The following is a 17,190-nucleotide window of genomic DNA, read 5'->3' as shown; positions in this document are numbered from 1 at the left end:
TCCACACTCGCGCCCCGCCCTCCCGCCTCCCCGGCGCCTGCGTGAGCCCGCCCCGATAGTTCCGCGACCGGCACCATGGAAACGCAGCCAACTTTGGGACCGCTTGTCTCAGCGCTGCCCAGAGTGGTCTTTAAACCATGGCTCCAAAGCAAGTCCCTGAGGTATAGGGTCACGTCGCCCCATCCTGTGGCCCAGAGATGTAGATCTGACTACCGTAGTCTGGCCGCGAGGCTTGCAGTGCAGATTCTCCCCAGCCCGCAGGTCTGCCCCCAGCAAGCCGCAGGCCTGTGTACAGCCCACAGACCGGCACAGAAGCATCTAGCACTTCATATAGGGACGGGAAGATCCCTGGAGGGCGGGAAATACTGGCCCTGCAAAACCGCTCAAGCTCCCTGCAGGCTAAAGCAGGAGGGCAAAGCATGGCTCACCACTAAAGGACGAAGGCAGATCTCGGCAACAGAACAATATTTCCCTTCCTTCTCCGGTTCCTGACCAGAACATTCTGTTTCCCCTCCCTCCCTCCAACCCAATGGTAGCTGTCCCTGCCTCAGGTTTTCGCTGGCTCACCCTCTGTTAACAGCCACCAATGAGAACCACATGCTATCAGAAATAGCAGCTTTTATTAATGGGTTGTCTCCAGAAACCAGAAAAGCCTATGTACTCTTTGAGTTACCTCCTATGCCTCCAAGATCTCACATTGCTCCACCTAGGGAAGGGATATAAATTGATCTTCCAAGGCCCAGTCGTCCCTTAACCTCAGAAACTTAGTAGCAAGGCTGGGTATGGTGGCTCACGCCCGTGATCCCAGCACTTTGGGAGGCCAAGGAGAGAAGACTGCCTGAGTCTAGGAATTTGAGACTAACTTGGGCAACATGGTGAGACCCTGTCTCTACAATAAACCAAAAAAATTAAGGCCAGGTGCAGTGGCACACACCTGTGATCCCAGCACTTTGGGAGGCAGAGGTGAGAGAACTGCCTGAGCCCAGGGGTTCAACACTAGCCTGGGCAACTTGGCAAGAACTCATGTCTACAACAAATAAAAAAAAAATTAGGCTGGGCTTGGTAGCTCAGTATGTACTCCCAGCACTTTGGGAGGCTGAGGTGGTGGATTGCCTGAGCCCACAGGTTCAAGACCCGCCAGGGCAACATGGCAAGATCTCGTCTCTACAATAAATAAAAAAATTAGCCGGACATGGTAGCGCACGCTAGTTCCAGCTACTTGGAAGGCTGAGGAGGAAGGATCACCGGAGCCCAGCAGGTGGAGGCTGCAGGGGCTGGGAGTGTACCACTGCACTCCAGTCTAGGTGACAGAGTGAGACTCCAACTCAAAAAAAAAAAATTAGATAGACATGGTGGCGCACACCTGTGGTTCCAGCTACTTGGAAGGCTGAGGCAGAAGGATTGCCTGAGCCCAGTGGGTCGAGGCTGCAGTGGCCATGAGCGTGTGCTACACTCCAGCCTCGGCAACAGAGTGAGACTCCCACTCAAAAAAAAAGAAAAAAATAAATAACCAGATGTGGAGGCATGCACCTGTAGTTCCAGCTACTTGGAGGGTTGAGGCATAAGGATCATATGATCCCAGCAGGTCAAGGTTGTGGTGGCCGTGATCATGCCACTGCACTTAAGCCTGGGCAACAGAGTAAGACTCCAACTCAAAAAACAAACAAACAAACACTCAGCAGCAATAACATTCAGTGTTTTTTTCCTTCTCTTTTTCCAGAATGCTGCAACTGTTTAGTATCGACTCAGGTGGAGGCTGTGGGGGAAGCAGCTAGCCGAGTAAGAGTGATGCACAGGAAAACAGGAACATGGTCTATCAAAGGCCCCTCTGCCCTGCCTCAGTGGCTTGGTCCTTCATTGGCTGCACTTCTCTTTGTGCTGGATCGCGCCTTTCTGAATCAGATCAGGGATTTCCACTGCCAGCCATGGGCCCAGCTGCAATACAAGGAAGACCCTGTGAGAACACTGCCGCCCAGTCCTCGCCTTTTGTTCCCTCAGAAGCTCCCTAGGAGAGAGACTCTGGGGGAACGCACCCAAGGGGCTACTGTTAATCCTGTTCTCTCTCAGCTACTTCTCAGGGCCTAAGACCCTCTTCCTGCTCTTATACCAAATACATCAGACTTACCCCCAGAGCCATAAGATGAGCGAGTCCAAACTTGGGCACGTTCCTGGCCCACAAAGGTTTGAAGTGATCTGTCAGGCATATCTTGCCACCCCTATGAGAGAGACAAGGGAAGTGTTGACATGTAGTGTTGGCACCAACATAAAGCACAGCAGTCTCTTGGTAGCATAAGAAGACTTCTAGTGATCAGAACTGAGGACAAATCAGCTCAGTACTGTGTCAGGCTTGGCCCAGGAGGCCTGGCACCCGGTGGACCAGAAGACCAGGGGAAAATCTTCTGCCTGCTGCATTTTTCTTTAGGGCTTTCTTTGACCCCATCTCCTCCTCAGTCCTACCTGTACATCTTTGCTGTCTTTCCATCCAGTTCAGGGACTGCAATTTCTGGAGCAGTGCTGGGATATGTGACAGGAATCTGGAGGAATTATACAACTTTAGTAAAACAGGGAATCAGGACGGAAAGGAGTGAATCTAATCAGATACACTTATTTCTGGGTTGAACCAAAATGCTTAGCAAACTCCCCAAGCAGCACTGCATATCCCAAAATTCTGGGCATGGAGATGAGCAACGAACTCATGCTTGTTTCAGACCTCAGCTCTCCCTTCCCATTTATAGTTTTCTTTGGGCCTCTTCAAGAAAGGTAAGCTTGTTAACAATCACCTAATACCTCCCCTTTTACTAACCTTCATATTTCCCACTCCGTCACACTCACGTCAAACTCGATGTCAAACTCATATTTGAGGAGGTCATGGATGTACCAGCATTTTCCAAACCACCTGTAACGAAGACCAGACCTCAGTCCAATTTGTTCATTCTTCTCATACTCAAAGGACATCTTGGCTTGGGCCACCAGCCCAGGAGACTCATGGGATGGGTACTGGGGAACTCTGGAGTGATGGGAGTGGAAACAGCTAACATGAGACAGGGCAGCTTCGGCAGTGGACACTGGAAGACCAAATGGCTGAAGTCAGACTCCCACCCATACCTCCCAAGAGGATCTGCCTACCGAGTCCCTTCCTTGTTGGACTCCAGTCGGAACCAGTCATTGTCGGCATTCTTGTTGTTCTCCACGTACTAAAAGGAAAGAATGAGGTCTTTGAGGAAGCAGGTGGGGATAAGGGCAGCCCCCTCTCCTCAAAAGAAATGTGTGCGATTACCTTCTCTCAGTATGTTTACCTATTTTTTCTGACATAAGCAAAGCGGAAGACAAGGCTACACTGACTGGTAAGCGAGGACTTGGTCCAGAACAGAGAACAGAATGTGTGGGTTCCAACTTAGCAAACACAAAAGGCATAAAGATGTCTCCTGGGTTCTCTTCCTACTCCTGACAGTGTCTGCCCTCAGCCCACAACTCGTCCCACAACTTCCCTACGTTGCTCCCTCCCTTCCAGCCTCATTCGTCCTGATTTCAACTAACACTCTCATGCTGATGACTCCCAAATCTTTTTCTCTACTCCAGACCTTACCTCAGAGCTTCAGACTCCAGTATCCAATTGTGACAGTCTGTTGAAATGCCTACCTTCATTTCACAGGTGCCTCAAGCTCCGTATTTCTGCCTGAAATTGATAATATTCCCTCAGATGAACTTCCTGAATTATCAGTTTCAGGTGGCTGTGTTAGTGTTCACCCACGTCAAAAGCCAGAAATCCTCCTTGATGTCCCTGTCCTTTACTCCACCAATCCTTGGTGTCATGCTGACTTTATCTTCGGAATATTTCTCAGATCTACCTCTCCTTACTATCTTTATTGCAGCTGCCTCATTTAGCACATCTTTCTTTTGCTTAGGTTAAGGGCAGTTTCCAAATTATTGCCTCCAACCCTCAATCTTATCCCTGCAATTTGAATTTTCCTCTCTACGGTCACTGCAACTGATCTGAACCCAAATCTGACCATGTTATTCTTCAGTTTAAAGTCTTTTATTTTATTTTATTTTATTTGGAGTCTCACTCTGTCACCCAGGCTGGAGAGCAATGCCACGCTCCTGGCCACCGCAGCCTTGACCTGCTGGCTCAGGTGATCCTTCCGTCTCAGCCTTCCAAGTAGCCGGAACTACAGGCACACGCCACCATGCCCAACTAATTTTTCTTGATTTACTGTAGAGACAAGATCTCACCAAGTTGCCCGGGCTAGCCTCAAACCCCTGGGCTCAGGCAATCCACTCGCCCTGGCCTCCCAAAGTGCTGGGATTACAGGCTGAGCCACCGAGCCTGCCAAACACTGTATTTACAATGATCTGGTCTTGTCTATCTCGGTAGGCGCCACGTTATTTGGCTTTGTATCTCCTCCCTAGTTTCCAACTGCACAATAAATGTTTTTTGTTTTTGTTTTTATGAATGAAAACATGCGCAGAAGAACCGCTGGCCCTTGAAGCAGAGACAACTACAAGGAAGACAAACGTCCTTCTCTTCCCACAGTAGAGAGATGAGCTGAGGCGGTAGCCCTTTTCTAACTATGAGCTCAGTCCCGACTCTCTGCAATTAACAGCTTCTTGAATTTTCTGCCCTAACGTACGTTCCTACTGCAGGAAGAGTGAAGAAAGAAGCAGAAAGATGCAGGACTGGGACGTGTGTCCCGAAAAGTACTTTTAAACACCTCTTCTACCTCCAGAAAAGCAAACACCTGGAGCCGGGGAGCCACGTCACCTTCCGGGGAGGTGTACATCCCTAAAATAACTGCTGTTTTTAGCCACCAGGTCTGGCCCACTATGTCCCTAACTTGAGCCTCTTCTGCCCCCTCCCCACCACCCTCCTTTATTCTCCAACCCCACAATCGTCCCATTTCTATGAATTTGGGAGTAAACTTAAAAGCCGGAAGCGGCTTCCACACGGAGCCTATTATCGAGACACCTAATTACCCGCAACCCCTTTGCGACGCGTTCGGCTATAGAAACACAACCAACCCGGATAAGGGATTGATATTCTTCCTTCAGTCGCTGCACCCACAACTCCCGATCTCGGGGTCCGGCGTTAGTCTTCAGCACCGGGATCTCCGACACGACACGCCGGGTAGCCTCGTCCGCCATCTTGAACCACGGCTCAAGAGAGACGCGGAAGTGGCGTTGCCTGTAGGTTACGCTCAGGGCACCGCCATCTTTACTACGGGAAGAGGAAGAGGTAGTTTGCCTGAAGACCTCTGAACGCGATCTTATTTTCTTGTCACCTAGTCACCAGCTTGTGGGCGCATGGGAAGAACACAGAGGAAACGGACTACTCTGTCTTGTTCTGAATGTGGCAGCTATCATTAACATCACCGCACAAAGCTGAAAGGGTCACTTCCGTTCATGCTCAGAGAAGTAATCCCAGAAAACCCTTCCGGACACCTACCCAAACTTTGGAGCACCGTTAGAATTTTAGACTGTGCCCGGCGCTCTGCAAGGCCGAGGTAGCAGAAGCCGATGCAATTATCCAATAGATGGGAATTTATAGAAACCATGCAGAATCAAGTAAAAGCTACAGTCCCCGCCCTAGTTAATATAACTGAACTAGACTTTTTTTTTTTAGTCTGTGTCTCTCTGTCGCCCAGGCTGGAGTGCAGTGGCACGCTCACAGCCACCGCAACCTCGACCTGCTGGGCTCAGGTGATCCTTCCGCCTCAGCTTTCCAGGTAGCAGGAACCACAGGCATGCACCACCACGCCCGGCCTATTTTTTGACTTATTGTAGAGACAAAGTCTCGTCAAGTTGCCCAGGCTGGTCTCGAACCCGTGGGCTCAGGCAATCCTCTCACTTCAGCCTCCCAAAGTGCTGGGATTATAGGCGTGAGCAACCGCTGCCGGCCCTAAACTTTTCTTTTTTTTTTTTGACTCAGTGTCTCACTCTCACCCAGACTGAAGTGCAGTAGAATGCATAATTATGGCCCACCGCAGCCTTGACTTGCTGGGCTCAGGTGATCCTCCCATGTCTCCTTTCCAGTAGCTGGTATTAGTCTCCCTTTATTGCCTAGGCTGATCTCTAACTTCTGTGCTCAAGCAATCCTCCCACCTTAGCCTCCCAAAATGCTAGGATATTACAGAAATGAGCCACTGCGCGTGGACTAACTAGACAACGCTTTTTTTTTTTTTGAGTTGGAGTCTCACTTAGTCGCCCAGACTGGAGTGCAGTGGCCGCTCGACCTGCCGGGCTCTGGCGATCCTTCCGCCTCAGTCTTCCAAGTAGCTGGAACTACAGGCGCGCGCTACCACACCCGGCTAATTTTTGATTTATTGTAGAGATGAGGTCTCGCCAAGTTGCCCAGGCGGGTCTCGAACCCACCGGCTCAGGCAATCCACTCATCTCAGCCTCCCAAAGTGCTGGGATTACAGGCTGAGCCACCAAGCCCAGCTTAGACAACTCTTAGTACCAAGAGTTTAGAAGGCACAGGAAGACTTGCCTTAACCTAACCATTCAGTCACTAAGTCCTCCAAATTTTTTGGTCTGGAATTAACTCATCTAGTTAGGAATCATGTCTATCTCCAATGGATGGCACACAGTAGGTTCCCAGTAATCCTTTTGCAAAATGTTGAATTTTCCAGTTGGTTTTTAAAACATAAACACATTGCCAGGCCCTGTGGCTCACGCCTGTAATCCCAGCACTTTGAGAGGCAGAGGTGAGAGCATTACCTGAGTTCAGGGGTTCGAGACCAGCCTGAGCAACATGGCAACACCTTGTCTCTACAATAAATAAAAAAATCACCGGGCATGGTGATGCATGCCTGTGCTTCTAGCTACTTGGAAGGCTGAGGTGGTAGGATGGCCTGAGCCCAGCAGAGAGAGACTGCGGTGGCCATGAGCACACCACTGCACTCCAGCCTGGGCAACAGAGACTCCAACTCAGTAAAAAGCAAAAAACAAAACAACAAAAAACATAAACACATTAATCTTGGCTTTAATAGCTGATTTATTCAGTGAATCCATCCAGTGTAATTTTGGATCTAGTTCTATCAATCCATCAAATACTATAGTCCATCTAGAAATTTGACAAGCATGCTACATCTTGTCTAATTGCCCTAGACAAAATCTTCCTGTGCAACATTGAGTAAACGTGTTGCAAGCAGACATCCTTGCCTTGTTCTGACTTTAGAGGGGAAATCAGTCTTTTTCTGTTAAGTATAATGTTAGCTGTAGGGTTTTTCATAGGTGCCCTTTATCAGACTGAGGAAGTTCCTTCTGTTCCTAATGTGTTGAGGATTTATTTTTATTTTTTGAATTAGCGTTTCACTCTATCATCCAGGTTGGAGTGCAGTGACACCCTCACGGCCACTGCAGCCTCAACCTGCTGGGCTCAGGTGATCCTTCTGATTCAGCCTTACAAGTAGCTGGAACTTCAGGCATGAGCCATTACGCCCAGCTAATTTTTGAGTTATAGTAGAGATGAGATCTTGTCAAGTTGCCCAGGCTGATTTCGAATCCCTGGACTCAGGCAATCCTCTCACCTCAATTTCTCAAAGTGCTGGGATTATAGGGGTGAGCCACCATGCCCGGCGGGTTTTTTATTTTTATTTTTTTAGTTGGAGTCTCACTCTGTCGTCCAGACTGGAGTGCAGCGGCCGCTCCCGGCCACCGCAGCCTCGCCGGCTGGGCTCCCAGCAATCCTTCTGCCTCAGCCTTCCGAGTAGCTGGAATTATAGGCATGCGCTACCACGCCCGGCTGATTTTTTGATTTATTGTAGAGATGAGGTCTCGCTGCCCAGGCGGGTCTCGAACCTGCGGGCTCAGACAATCCACTCACCTCAGCCTCCCAAAGGCACGGAATTACAGGCTGAACCACCGAGCCCGGCTGGGTTTTTTATTTTTAATCGTAAATGAGTGCTGGGTTTTTTCAAATGCTTTTTCTGTGTTGTGACGATAATGTAGTTTTTGTCTTTCATTAGCATGTTATACATCTCTTTCATAAACATATTGTATACAAGACTAAGGCAAATCTTTTCCTTTCTTTTCTTTTTTTTTTGAGTCAGTCTCACTCTGCCACCCAGGCTGGAGTGCAGTGGCATGCACGCTCACAGTCACTGCAGCCTCCACTTGCTGGGCTCAGGCAATCCTTCCACCTCAGCCTTCCAAGTAGCTGAAACTACACGCCCAGCTAATTTCTTTATTTACTGTAGAGACGAGGTCTCAGCACATCACCCAGGCTGATCTTGAATCCCCAGGCTCAGGCAATCCTCTAGCTTCAGCTTCCCAAAGTGCTGGGATTACAGGTGTGAACTGCCACATCTAGACAGGACAGACAAAGCTTTGTAATTCATCACTAGAGCTCTGTCTCCCAGGGAAAATAAAGACATATTTTATTTTGGGTATGGGCACTGTGCTGTGGTACAGAGAGCAGAGGCTTGTAATAAGACTTGGCAATTTAATTGTCATAGACTTCCGAGTTATTTTAACTCTGTGAAGTGCATTTTCACACCTATAATAGGAGAATAATGCTTATATAGTTGTTGGAACTATATATGCAATGTCCCTTTACTCAATCTTTCACTCCATTCATTCATTCATATAACAGGACTTCAGGATGAAATTCAAATAAATAAATGGCAATTTTCAAACTTTTTTTTTTTTGAGTTGGAGTCTCACTGTTGCCCAGAATGGAGTGCAGTGGCCGCTCCCAGTCACCGCAGCCTTGACCTGCTGGGCTCCGGCGATCCTTCCGCCTCAGCCTTCCAAGTAGCTGGAACTACAGGCCGGCGCTACCACACTCAGCCAATTTTTATTATTATTTATTGTAGAAATGAGGTCTCACCAAGTTGCCAGGGCTGGTCTTGAACCTGTGGGCTCAGGCAATCCTCATACCTTGGCCTCCCAAAGTGCTGGGATTATAGGCGTGAGCCACTGAGCCCAGTCGTTTTCAAACTTTTATGTACTAATGAAGCCAGGTTTACAAACAGAATCCTAATTTACAGTCTCACGATATTAAACTGATCAACGCACAGTTGCTCTTGTTCAAGTGTGGGCAGAAGACCTGTATCCCTGAGAATTCTTCCCCTATGAAAACTATTCATCATATTTTAGTAATTATCTTGATAACTGAAATCTCAACCAAGGTGGGGATTATGTATCTGTCTTGTTCAGTGCTGTATTTTAAAAACCTAATACATAACTGGGTGTGGTGGCTCACGTCTGTAATCTCAGCACTTTGCTGTAATCTCAGCAACCTCAGACAGAGGTGAGAGGACTGCCTGATCCCACGGGTTCAAGACTAGCCTGGGCAACATGGTGAAACTTTATCTGTACAATAAATCAAAAAATTAGCTGGGCATGGTGGTGCACACCTGTAGTTCCAACTACTTGGAAGGTTGAGGCAGAAGGATCACCTGAGCAGGTCGAGGCTGTGGTGGCCATGAGCATGCTACTGTATTCCAGCCTGGGTGACAGAGTGAGACTCCAACTCAAAAAAAAAGAAAAATAAAAATATAAAATGTAAATAAAAATAAAAATATAAAAGTGCCTGGTACAGATTAAATGTTCAATCAATATTTTTAAGATAATTGTTTTTTTTGTTTTTTTTTTAAGTCAGAGTCTCACTCTGTCACCCAGGCTGGAGTGCAGTGGTATGCTCCCGGTCACCACAGCCTCGACCTGCTGGGCTCAGGTGATCCTTCCGCCTCAGCCATCCAAGTAGCTGGAACCATGCCCAGTGGTAATTGAATATTTTGATAAAATGCTGTCTTTTTAAAGCTGCATATTGCATTTGTTTCATTATTTTGAAAAATCACGTTATTAAACCACTTAGTAAAGCAGAGCTCCCGTATGTGTAACACCACACAGGGCTGTATCTGTGATAAACACAGGGTTGCTTCTATTGCAGGCATAGCTGTGTCTCTGTAGAGAGTATATCTCTACTAGAGAAATGCTTATTTTAAATTGTGAACTTAACTTATTCTTGTTTCAAGTAATTCTCACAGGAAAGCAGAAGCTAAAACTGAGAAGACTGAAGGAAGAGTACGTAGGCCCGAGCCTTCACCCTTTGTCAGAGGAAGAACTCTGAGGTTCACGAGCAAATGTGTGCGGAGTTCCTGCCATGCTGTAGGCATTGGAAGTACAGCAGTGCACAGGCAGGCAGAAGCCTTGTCCTTATGAAAATTAGCCTAGGCCATTGCCTTGCTAGACTGGTGTGGGCATGTGCTCTTTGAGCTATGACTGCTGCCATGCTTCCTGGCTTTGGTTCCCTCCCCCACCTTGGGGAGGTGAATCTTCTCTCTCTCTAACTTACTTTTAAATAAACTATATTTTCTAATTGAAAAAAAGAGAAAGAAAATTAGCCTAGACTGCTATAAAGAGGGATTGAGCAGGAGGGGTTGAGTAGTTCAAGTCTCGGAAACATGCTGAGGGCAGCGGTGTTCTGCCGGAACAGGACACTGAAGTGCATGTCAGTGCACCTGAAAGTAGCTGAAATCCCAGTTGTCAGTCATCCTGGAAAAAGGCAGCTCTAGGGACACAGGAGAAATAAATATGTGATTAGAAAGATAAACCTTGGGTGGGAAAAAAGAGAAACATATCCTCTGGTCTTTAAGGCATTGCCTGATCTCCAACACGTGGGAGGAAGCCATCCTACAGAGGGTCAGTACACATGGATAGGCAGTTTTGGAGATTTTTCTCTTCTGTTATTGCTTTAATTATCCCCGAGACTTCAACAATGAATTCTGTAAATTATAGCTTTGTCTATTATGCTGTGGGAAACTGGGTTCACAATGAGAGTCACTTGGTAAAGAAAATGGTAATATTAAACCCACATGTATACAGTGCTTATTATGGGTGATGCACGATCCTAAGCATTTTTTTTTTTTAGTTGGAGCCTCACTCTGATGCTCAGACTGGGGTGCAGTAGCACACTCATGGCTACTGCAGCTTTGACCTGCTGGGCTCAGACGATCCTTCCACCTCAGGTTTCCAAGTAACTGGAACTATAGGTGTGTGCCACCATGCCCAGCTAATATTTTTGATTCATTGTAGAGATGAGGTCTGGCCAAGTTACCCAGGATGGTCTCGAACTCCTGGGCTCAGGCAATCCTCTCACCTCCACCTCCCAAAGTGCTGGAATTACAGGCATGAGCTACTGTGCCCAGCCAATCTTCCTTTCTTGTCAGTGTCACTAGATTAACAGATTAGGAGAATATCATAGAGGCAATGTATCTTGTTTTCAGAAAAATTTGTTTCCAGATATGTTATTTGAAAAAGATAGAGAAAAGCTGGCTGGGATACAAGAGCATAATTATTTAATTGAACAATCAGTCACAGAAAAATTGGTTAATTCACTAGTGGGGTTGGTGAGACAGTCCTGGTTTATGTTGTAGCCTTTAACGAAACCAGTGATTTGGAAAAAGTCACCCCTTGGGGGCAGCAGAGTCACTGACAGATTGCTGAATTTCTGAAAACTGGTGAAAATTGCTACATATAATAATAAATATTGGGTCACATTTATCAAGCACTAGGCCCTGTGCTAACACTCTGTATACATAATTTAATATAATCATTACAACGCCCTATGAGGTAGATGCTATATTTCCCTCATTTACGATAAAAAGGTAAGTTTAGAGAGGTTAAGTGACTTGCCCGGTCATATTAGTGAGGGCCACAGCTGGGGAATTAAAAAAAGGGTACAGGCTGAGTAGACTTGGAGAACACATCTTCAGGATCCAGCAGCTGACTATGGCCTAAGCTTCTACTCAGGAGCCAGGAGATACCATAAATCCACCAAGGGCTCACAGGTAGGTTTGAAGCTCAACTAAAATCATGAGGAGCCAGTAGTATGCCTGGGTGAAAATAAGTAATGGGGCAGCCCAGAGTTAACTGGAAACCAAGAACTAGAGCAGATGATCAGGGCACCAAGTTCCTGCAGGGTAAAACTCAACAGTAAAGCCCAGGGACACAGGGATCTGAGGGCCTAAGAGAGTCAGTCAAGAGAACACTTGTGACAATGGGCTCCACCTGTACAGTAAAAAAAAAAAAAAATCAGCCAGGCACGGTGGTGCTCACCTGTAGTCCCAGCTAGTTGGAAGGCTGAGGTCAAACAATTGCCTGAGCCCAGCAGATCAACAGACTGAGACTCTGACTCAAAAAACCAAAACCAAAACCACAGCCAAAACCCAAAACACCCCATCAATGTATGGCTGCTATTCTTGGTCATTTCTTTGTTTTTTTTGAGTCAGAGTCTGTCACCCAGGCTGAAGTGCAGTGACATACTTACAGCAGCTACCACAGCCTCAACTTGCTGGGCTCAGGCGATCCGCCTCAGCCTTCCAACTAGCTGGGACTACAGGCGTGTGTCACCACATCTGGCTAATATTTTGATTTACTGTAGAGACAAGATCTCACCAAGTTGCCCAGGCTGGTCTCGAATCCCTGGGCTCAGGCAATTCTCTCACATCTGTCTTACAAGTGCTGGGATTACAGGCAGAGCCACCACGCCTCGCTTGTTATCGGTCATTTCAATGAAGTTTTTATTTTCCAATGGAAACTCAGGGATGTGTGTAGACTACCTATGGACTAGACAGTTTTCATTTTTTTATTTTTGAGTCAGAGTCTCACTCTGTTGCCCAGGCTGGAGTGCAGTGGCATGCTCATGACCACCCAGCGTCGACCTGTTGGGCTCAGGCGATCCTTCTGCCTCAGTCTTCCAAGTAGCCAAAACTATAGGCACACACTACCACATCCAGCTAATTTATATATATATAGTAAAGACGAGGTTTCACTGGTCAACATACTACGATGAGAGAAGGAACTCTCTTCTCTAATCCTCTCAGTGAGATTGGGTTAGGTCAAGAGAAGAAGGGTGGGCTCATGGGAAGGAATTACCACCAAGGTGCCAAGAACACTAGGTGTCAAACCACATCAGGATATGGAGATGGAGGAAGAACATTATCCTGCTCTAAGATGTCTATACATGTCTGCCTCTATTGTGGGCTTATGTGGGGCCACGTCCTCATTCCACATATCACAGCTGCCTCTGTCCTGAGGACTATTTCTTTACAAAAAGCTAAGAAGCAATCAGTGAAGAAAATGAGTATTAGGGGAGGTTGTCCACAAAAGAGCAGCGTTCCACGGGTAAAGAGGAAAAAAATGGTCAGAGATGGGGTAAATTTTTTTTTTTTTTGGAGCCAGGGTCTTACTCTGTTACCCAGGCTGGAGTTCAGTGGTGCAATCATGACTCACTGCAGCCTCAACTTCCTGGTTTAGGCGATAAACCCGAGAAGCTTGGGCTTCAGGTGGACGTCACTCTGCCTAGCTAATTTTTTTCTTCTTTACAGATGGAGTCTTGCTATGTTGCCCAGGCTGGTCTCGAACTCCTGGGTTCAAGTAATTCTACTGTCTCTGCCTCACAAACTGCTAGGATTACAGGCATGAGCCACTACACCCAGCTATTTTTTTATTTTTTTCTAACAAATACTTCTCCCCTTCAACTTTGTCAAGTAGAAGCTGTTTATTTTCCCGCTTGTGTAGGAAGGGGTGGCAAAGCATCAGCCTTCTCTTTTGCTTCCCGCTGCTTTCAGACGATTGTGCTTCCATCTTCCTGTAAGAATTCTTTCCCCTTTGACATCTGTGCCACATCTGGTTTTTCTTTCTTTGTTTTTTTGAGTTGGAGTCTCACTCCAGCCTGGAGTGCAGTGGCACACTCAAGACTACCCCAGCGTCGACCCATTGGGCTCTGGCGATCCTTCCGCCTCAGCCTTCCAAGTAGCCAGAACTAAAGGCACGCACTACTGTGCTCAGCTAATTTTTGATTTATTTTAGAGATGAGGTCTCAACAAGTTGCCTGGGCTGGTCTCGAACCTGCGGGCTCAGGCAATCTACTCACCTTGGCCTCCCAAAGTGCTGGGATAACAGGCTGAGCCACTGAGCCCAGCTGGCTCTTTCACTTTTTGGCCCTCATGCTTGCTGAGGTTAATCTCTCTCTGTGCCAACTCTTACTATCATGCTGGAAGGTCTTTGCAAAGTCCATGAAATAAATAAGACAGTTCCTGACCTTCTCAACTCCAATTTATACTCCTACTTTTAATTCCTTAACTTCATCTTTTCTTGAAAAACAGGTTTTTCTTGTTGGCAGCTTCAGGGCCATAGTAAGGATGGGAAGAGGGTAGCTTTTTTTTTTTTTTGAGACAGGGTCTCACTCTGTTGCCCAGACTGGAGTGCAGTGACTCAATCCTAGCTCAATGCAACCCCAAATCCTGGGTTCAAGTGATCCTTTCGACTCAGGCTCCTGAGTAGCTGGGACTACAGGCATATACCACCATACCCAGCTAATTTTTAAAAACACATATAATTTTTAACAAACTTTAAAAACAAAATTTTAAAAAATTGTAGAGATGGGGTCTCACTATATTGCCCAGGCTAGTGCTAGGATTACAGGCCCGAGCATCACACCCAGCCAGAGGGTAGCATTCTTGAGTGTGGTTACGATAGGTAGTGCCAGAGCTGGCTGGTGTGGACTTCAAGACCCACTCACTGAAAGACTGGGACTGGCAGCATGGTGCACAAGAGTGGAATGGCACAGGGGTTGAACTGCCTGATGATAGCTGGGGGAGAAGGTTCAAGATCTAGATTGGACTCTTGTGCTAAGCTTCCAAGAAGCCTGGGTCTGGAGTTAAAAGTACCTTTCCTGTTAGCTGCTTCTCAGGAGACGTGGGATACTTTCAACAGCCACCGCAGCCTCAACCTGCTGGGCTCAGGTGATCCTTCCACATCAGCCTTCCAAGTAGCTGGAACTACTTCCACTCCCTTGAATTTCTTCCCTTTCATTCTGCAACAATTATCTCCAGGTTTTTGCTCTTCCTCATTGGCTATTCCCTTTGAAAGAGTCTCCAAGGGTTCTTCTACTTGTTTTTAAATGTGGGAATTATTCAGAGCACTCTCTTAGCCCTCTGCTTTTCTGTGGAGGACCTTACCCAGATCCATGGCTTCAGCTGCCACTGAAATGATGTGTCAGAATTTCTGGCCTATACATCACAGGAGTTTTTTTTTTCTTTTTAAATTTAGAAAGCAGGGTTTATTAAGAGGACAGAAAAGCTCCTGCAGTGGGAGGGGACCCAAGGGGACTGCCCAGCAGTTTTTAAAAAGTAGTTTCCTGGTGGGGCACGGTGGCCCCCAGCACTTTGGGAGGCAGAAGCGAGAGGACTGCCCGAGTCCAGGGGTTTGAGACCAGCCTGGGCAACTTGGCGAGACCCAGACTCTACAATAAATCAAAACATTAGCTGGGTGTGGTAGCACGCCTGTAGTTACAGCTACTTGGAAGGCTGATGCGGAAGGCTGACCTGAGCCCAGCAGGTTGAGGCTGCGGTGGCTGTGAGTGTGCCACTGCACTGCAGCCTGGGGACAGAGTGAGCTTCCTACTCAAAAAACAAAAAAACACAGTAGTTTTCTATAAAAGCAATACATGTACACGGTAAAACAAACTCAGCAGTAAAGATGCATTTAAAGTGAAAAGTATAAAGCTTATCACTCCTAGGCTCACTCTTCATAACTTTTTTTAAACTCTGTATTTCTGTAGACACATTTTTTTCAAAACTTTTTAATGTGTGTGTAAATGTGCCATATTTTTCCGCACTTCTTTTTCCACTTGACATATTTTTCTTCTACTTTTTAGATCTAATTTTAGATCTGTACCTTCAGTTGCCATTAGGACACAGTCATCCCACAGGTACCTGAAAATCCTTCCCTTTCTTTGGAATCTTCCCTCCTGCAACATTCTTTTGCTAACCTCCTTCTTACAAGTCAATGCCGTGAAAAAATGGTGTTTATACATTGTGCCTTCCTAGTTCGATCTGGTTTGTAACCACATCTATGAAACTTTCTCCAAATTTATTAAGTGACCTTCTTGTTGCAAAAACTAACGGACACAGTTTAGTCCACATCTTACCTTATCTCTGTTCCTTGAACACTTTGACCAGTTTCCTTCACACTCCTCCCCTGGTTTTCTTCCTTCCTTTCCGTTTGCCCCTTCAGTGTCCTCTTCACGGCTTCCTCCCCTAACCGGCCCCGCAAACGCTAGTACCCCCTCTCTCTAGGCCACCTGACCCACTTCGGGGCTTCAACAGCTAGCCATGCGCACGCGCGCACACACCCGCGAACCTTTGTTTGGGGTTCCCAACCCACGTTTCCCGTCTAATGAACCACATCAGCTGCCCAATGACTGTCACACAGGCACCAAAAACTCAATTCTCCCCTCCAAAACAAAGAAAAAACGGCATCACTACCTCCCGGTTGCCCAAGTCAAAACATGCGACTTTCTAATCCAATCCACTTCTCCCCACCCGCACTCCTCCTTCTCTAGGGCAGACCGTCGTCTCTTGCCTGGAAACGAATTCCGCGGTCGCTCTCCTTGCTTCGAACTCTGCCCCCTCCACCCACCCTTCACATCCCGACCAGTGACCTTCCCGCAATCTGAATATCATTGTGCACCCTCGACTAAGACCCTCCAGACTCTTCACGGCCCTTGGGATGAAAGGCAATTCACGTACAAGACCTAAGGGCAATCCGGCCCCTCCCTGTTACCTCTTCCTTAAACCACACCAGGCTGTCGGCAGCTCCAGGACGTACCCGCGCCTCCCGCCCCCAGCGCCCAACAGCCCTTCGCAGCCAGGCTCTTCCCGACGTGGGCGCTCAAAAGGCAAACGCCCAAAGCACGAGTCCCAAGCGCGGAGCTGCGCGGCCACCGCGGATCCGGATCCGGGTTGACGGAACGTCCGGGTCACCAGGAAGCTCAGCGCAAAGGTCACGCCCATCTCTTGACCCTTCACCCAAGTGCGCGAGGCCCTCCGGCCCCCGTGCTATTCCGCCCTTAGGCGTCATGGCCGCCAGCCCCGGTTTTCCAGTGGGTCTTGACGTCGCCCCAGCCGCTCCGGCGCCGCCAACGTCTCCGCTCTCGAGAAGGCCCTCCTCTCCCAGGCCTCCCTGCCGCCCTGAGCCCGCCGCCGAGAAAAACCCGCGCTGCCCGCCTGCCCCAAACAAAGATGGCCGCCAGCCCTGTTCTCTCTTCGCAGGGCGAAGCCGCCCACCCGCCGCTCAATGCCGCTGCCAGGCTGCCCTCACCTAGTATGGCTGCCCGGCTCATGCCTCGCTATGGCCTCGAAGCCGCCGCTAACCGGCCAGGTTCCGGGAGGCGCTGTT

The 17,190-nt window shown here is 47.8% G+C and overlaps 1 protein-coding gene across 2 annotated transcripts; it reads right to left on the bottom strand.

Moving 5' to 3' along the window:
- Window positions 1-1,675: 1,675 nt before the first annotated feature.
- On the bottom strand, window positions 1,676-16,687 carry UFC1 (ubiquitin-fold modifier conjugating enzyme 1). Of its 2 annotated transcripts, none has more exons than XM_008057891.2 (7): window positions 16,576-16,687; window positions 5,020-5,215; window positions 3,127-3,194; window positions 2,833-2,896; window positions 2,458-2,534; window positions 2,126-2,216; window positions 1,676-1,935 (listed from the first exon to the last, which is right to left on the bottom strand). In XM_008057891.2, exons 2-7 carry the CDS (start codon window positions 5,140-5,142, stop codon window positions 1,855-1,857), a joined length of 504 nt encoding a protein of 167 aa, XP_008056082.1. In that variant the 5' UTR covers window positions 5,143-5,215; window positions 16,576-16,687; the 3' UTR covers window positions 1,676-1,854. The 2 variants fall into 2 exon arrangements, with proteins under 2 accessions (XP_008056082.1, XP_021567934.1); XM_021712259.1 differs by lacking the exon at window positions 16,576-16,687 and adding an exon at window positions 15,941-16,259.
- Between the last annotated feature and the right edge of the window lie 503 nt (window positions 16,688-17,190).

Source organism: Carlito syrichta, unplaced genomic scaffold (genome assembly GCF_000164805.1).
Source record: "Carlito syrichta isolate Samal-C Ts95f unplaced genomic scaffold, Tarsius_syrichta-2.0.1 Scaffold303153, whole genome shotgun sequence".
NCBI classification, from domain to species: Eukaryota; Metazoa; Chordata; class Mammalia; order Primates; family Tarsiidae; genus Carlito; species Carlito syrichta.
This window is presented reverse-complemented; position numbering and strand designations above follow the sequence as displayed.

What these genes read in the sequence shown, in the direction of transcription:
- UFC1 (XM_008057891.2), bottom strand. Translation starts at nt 5,142, where the DNA reads ATGGCGGACGAGGCTACCCGGCGTGTCGTGTCGGAGATCCCGGTGCTG. An exon ending in TCCAACAAGGAAGGGACTCG is followed by an intron (nt 2,897 to 3,126) that starts GTAGGCAGATCC and finishes TCTTCGTTACAG; the next exon opens with GTGGTTTGGAAAATGCTGGT. An exon ending in AGTTTGACATCGAGTTTGAC is followed by an intron (nt 2,535 to 2,832) that starts GTGAGTGTGACG and finishes TAATTCCTCCAG; the next exon opens with ATTCCTGTCACATATCCCAG.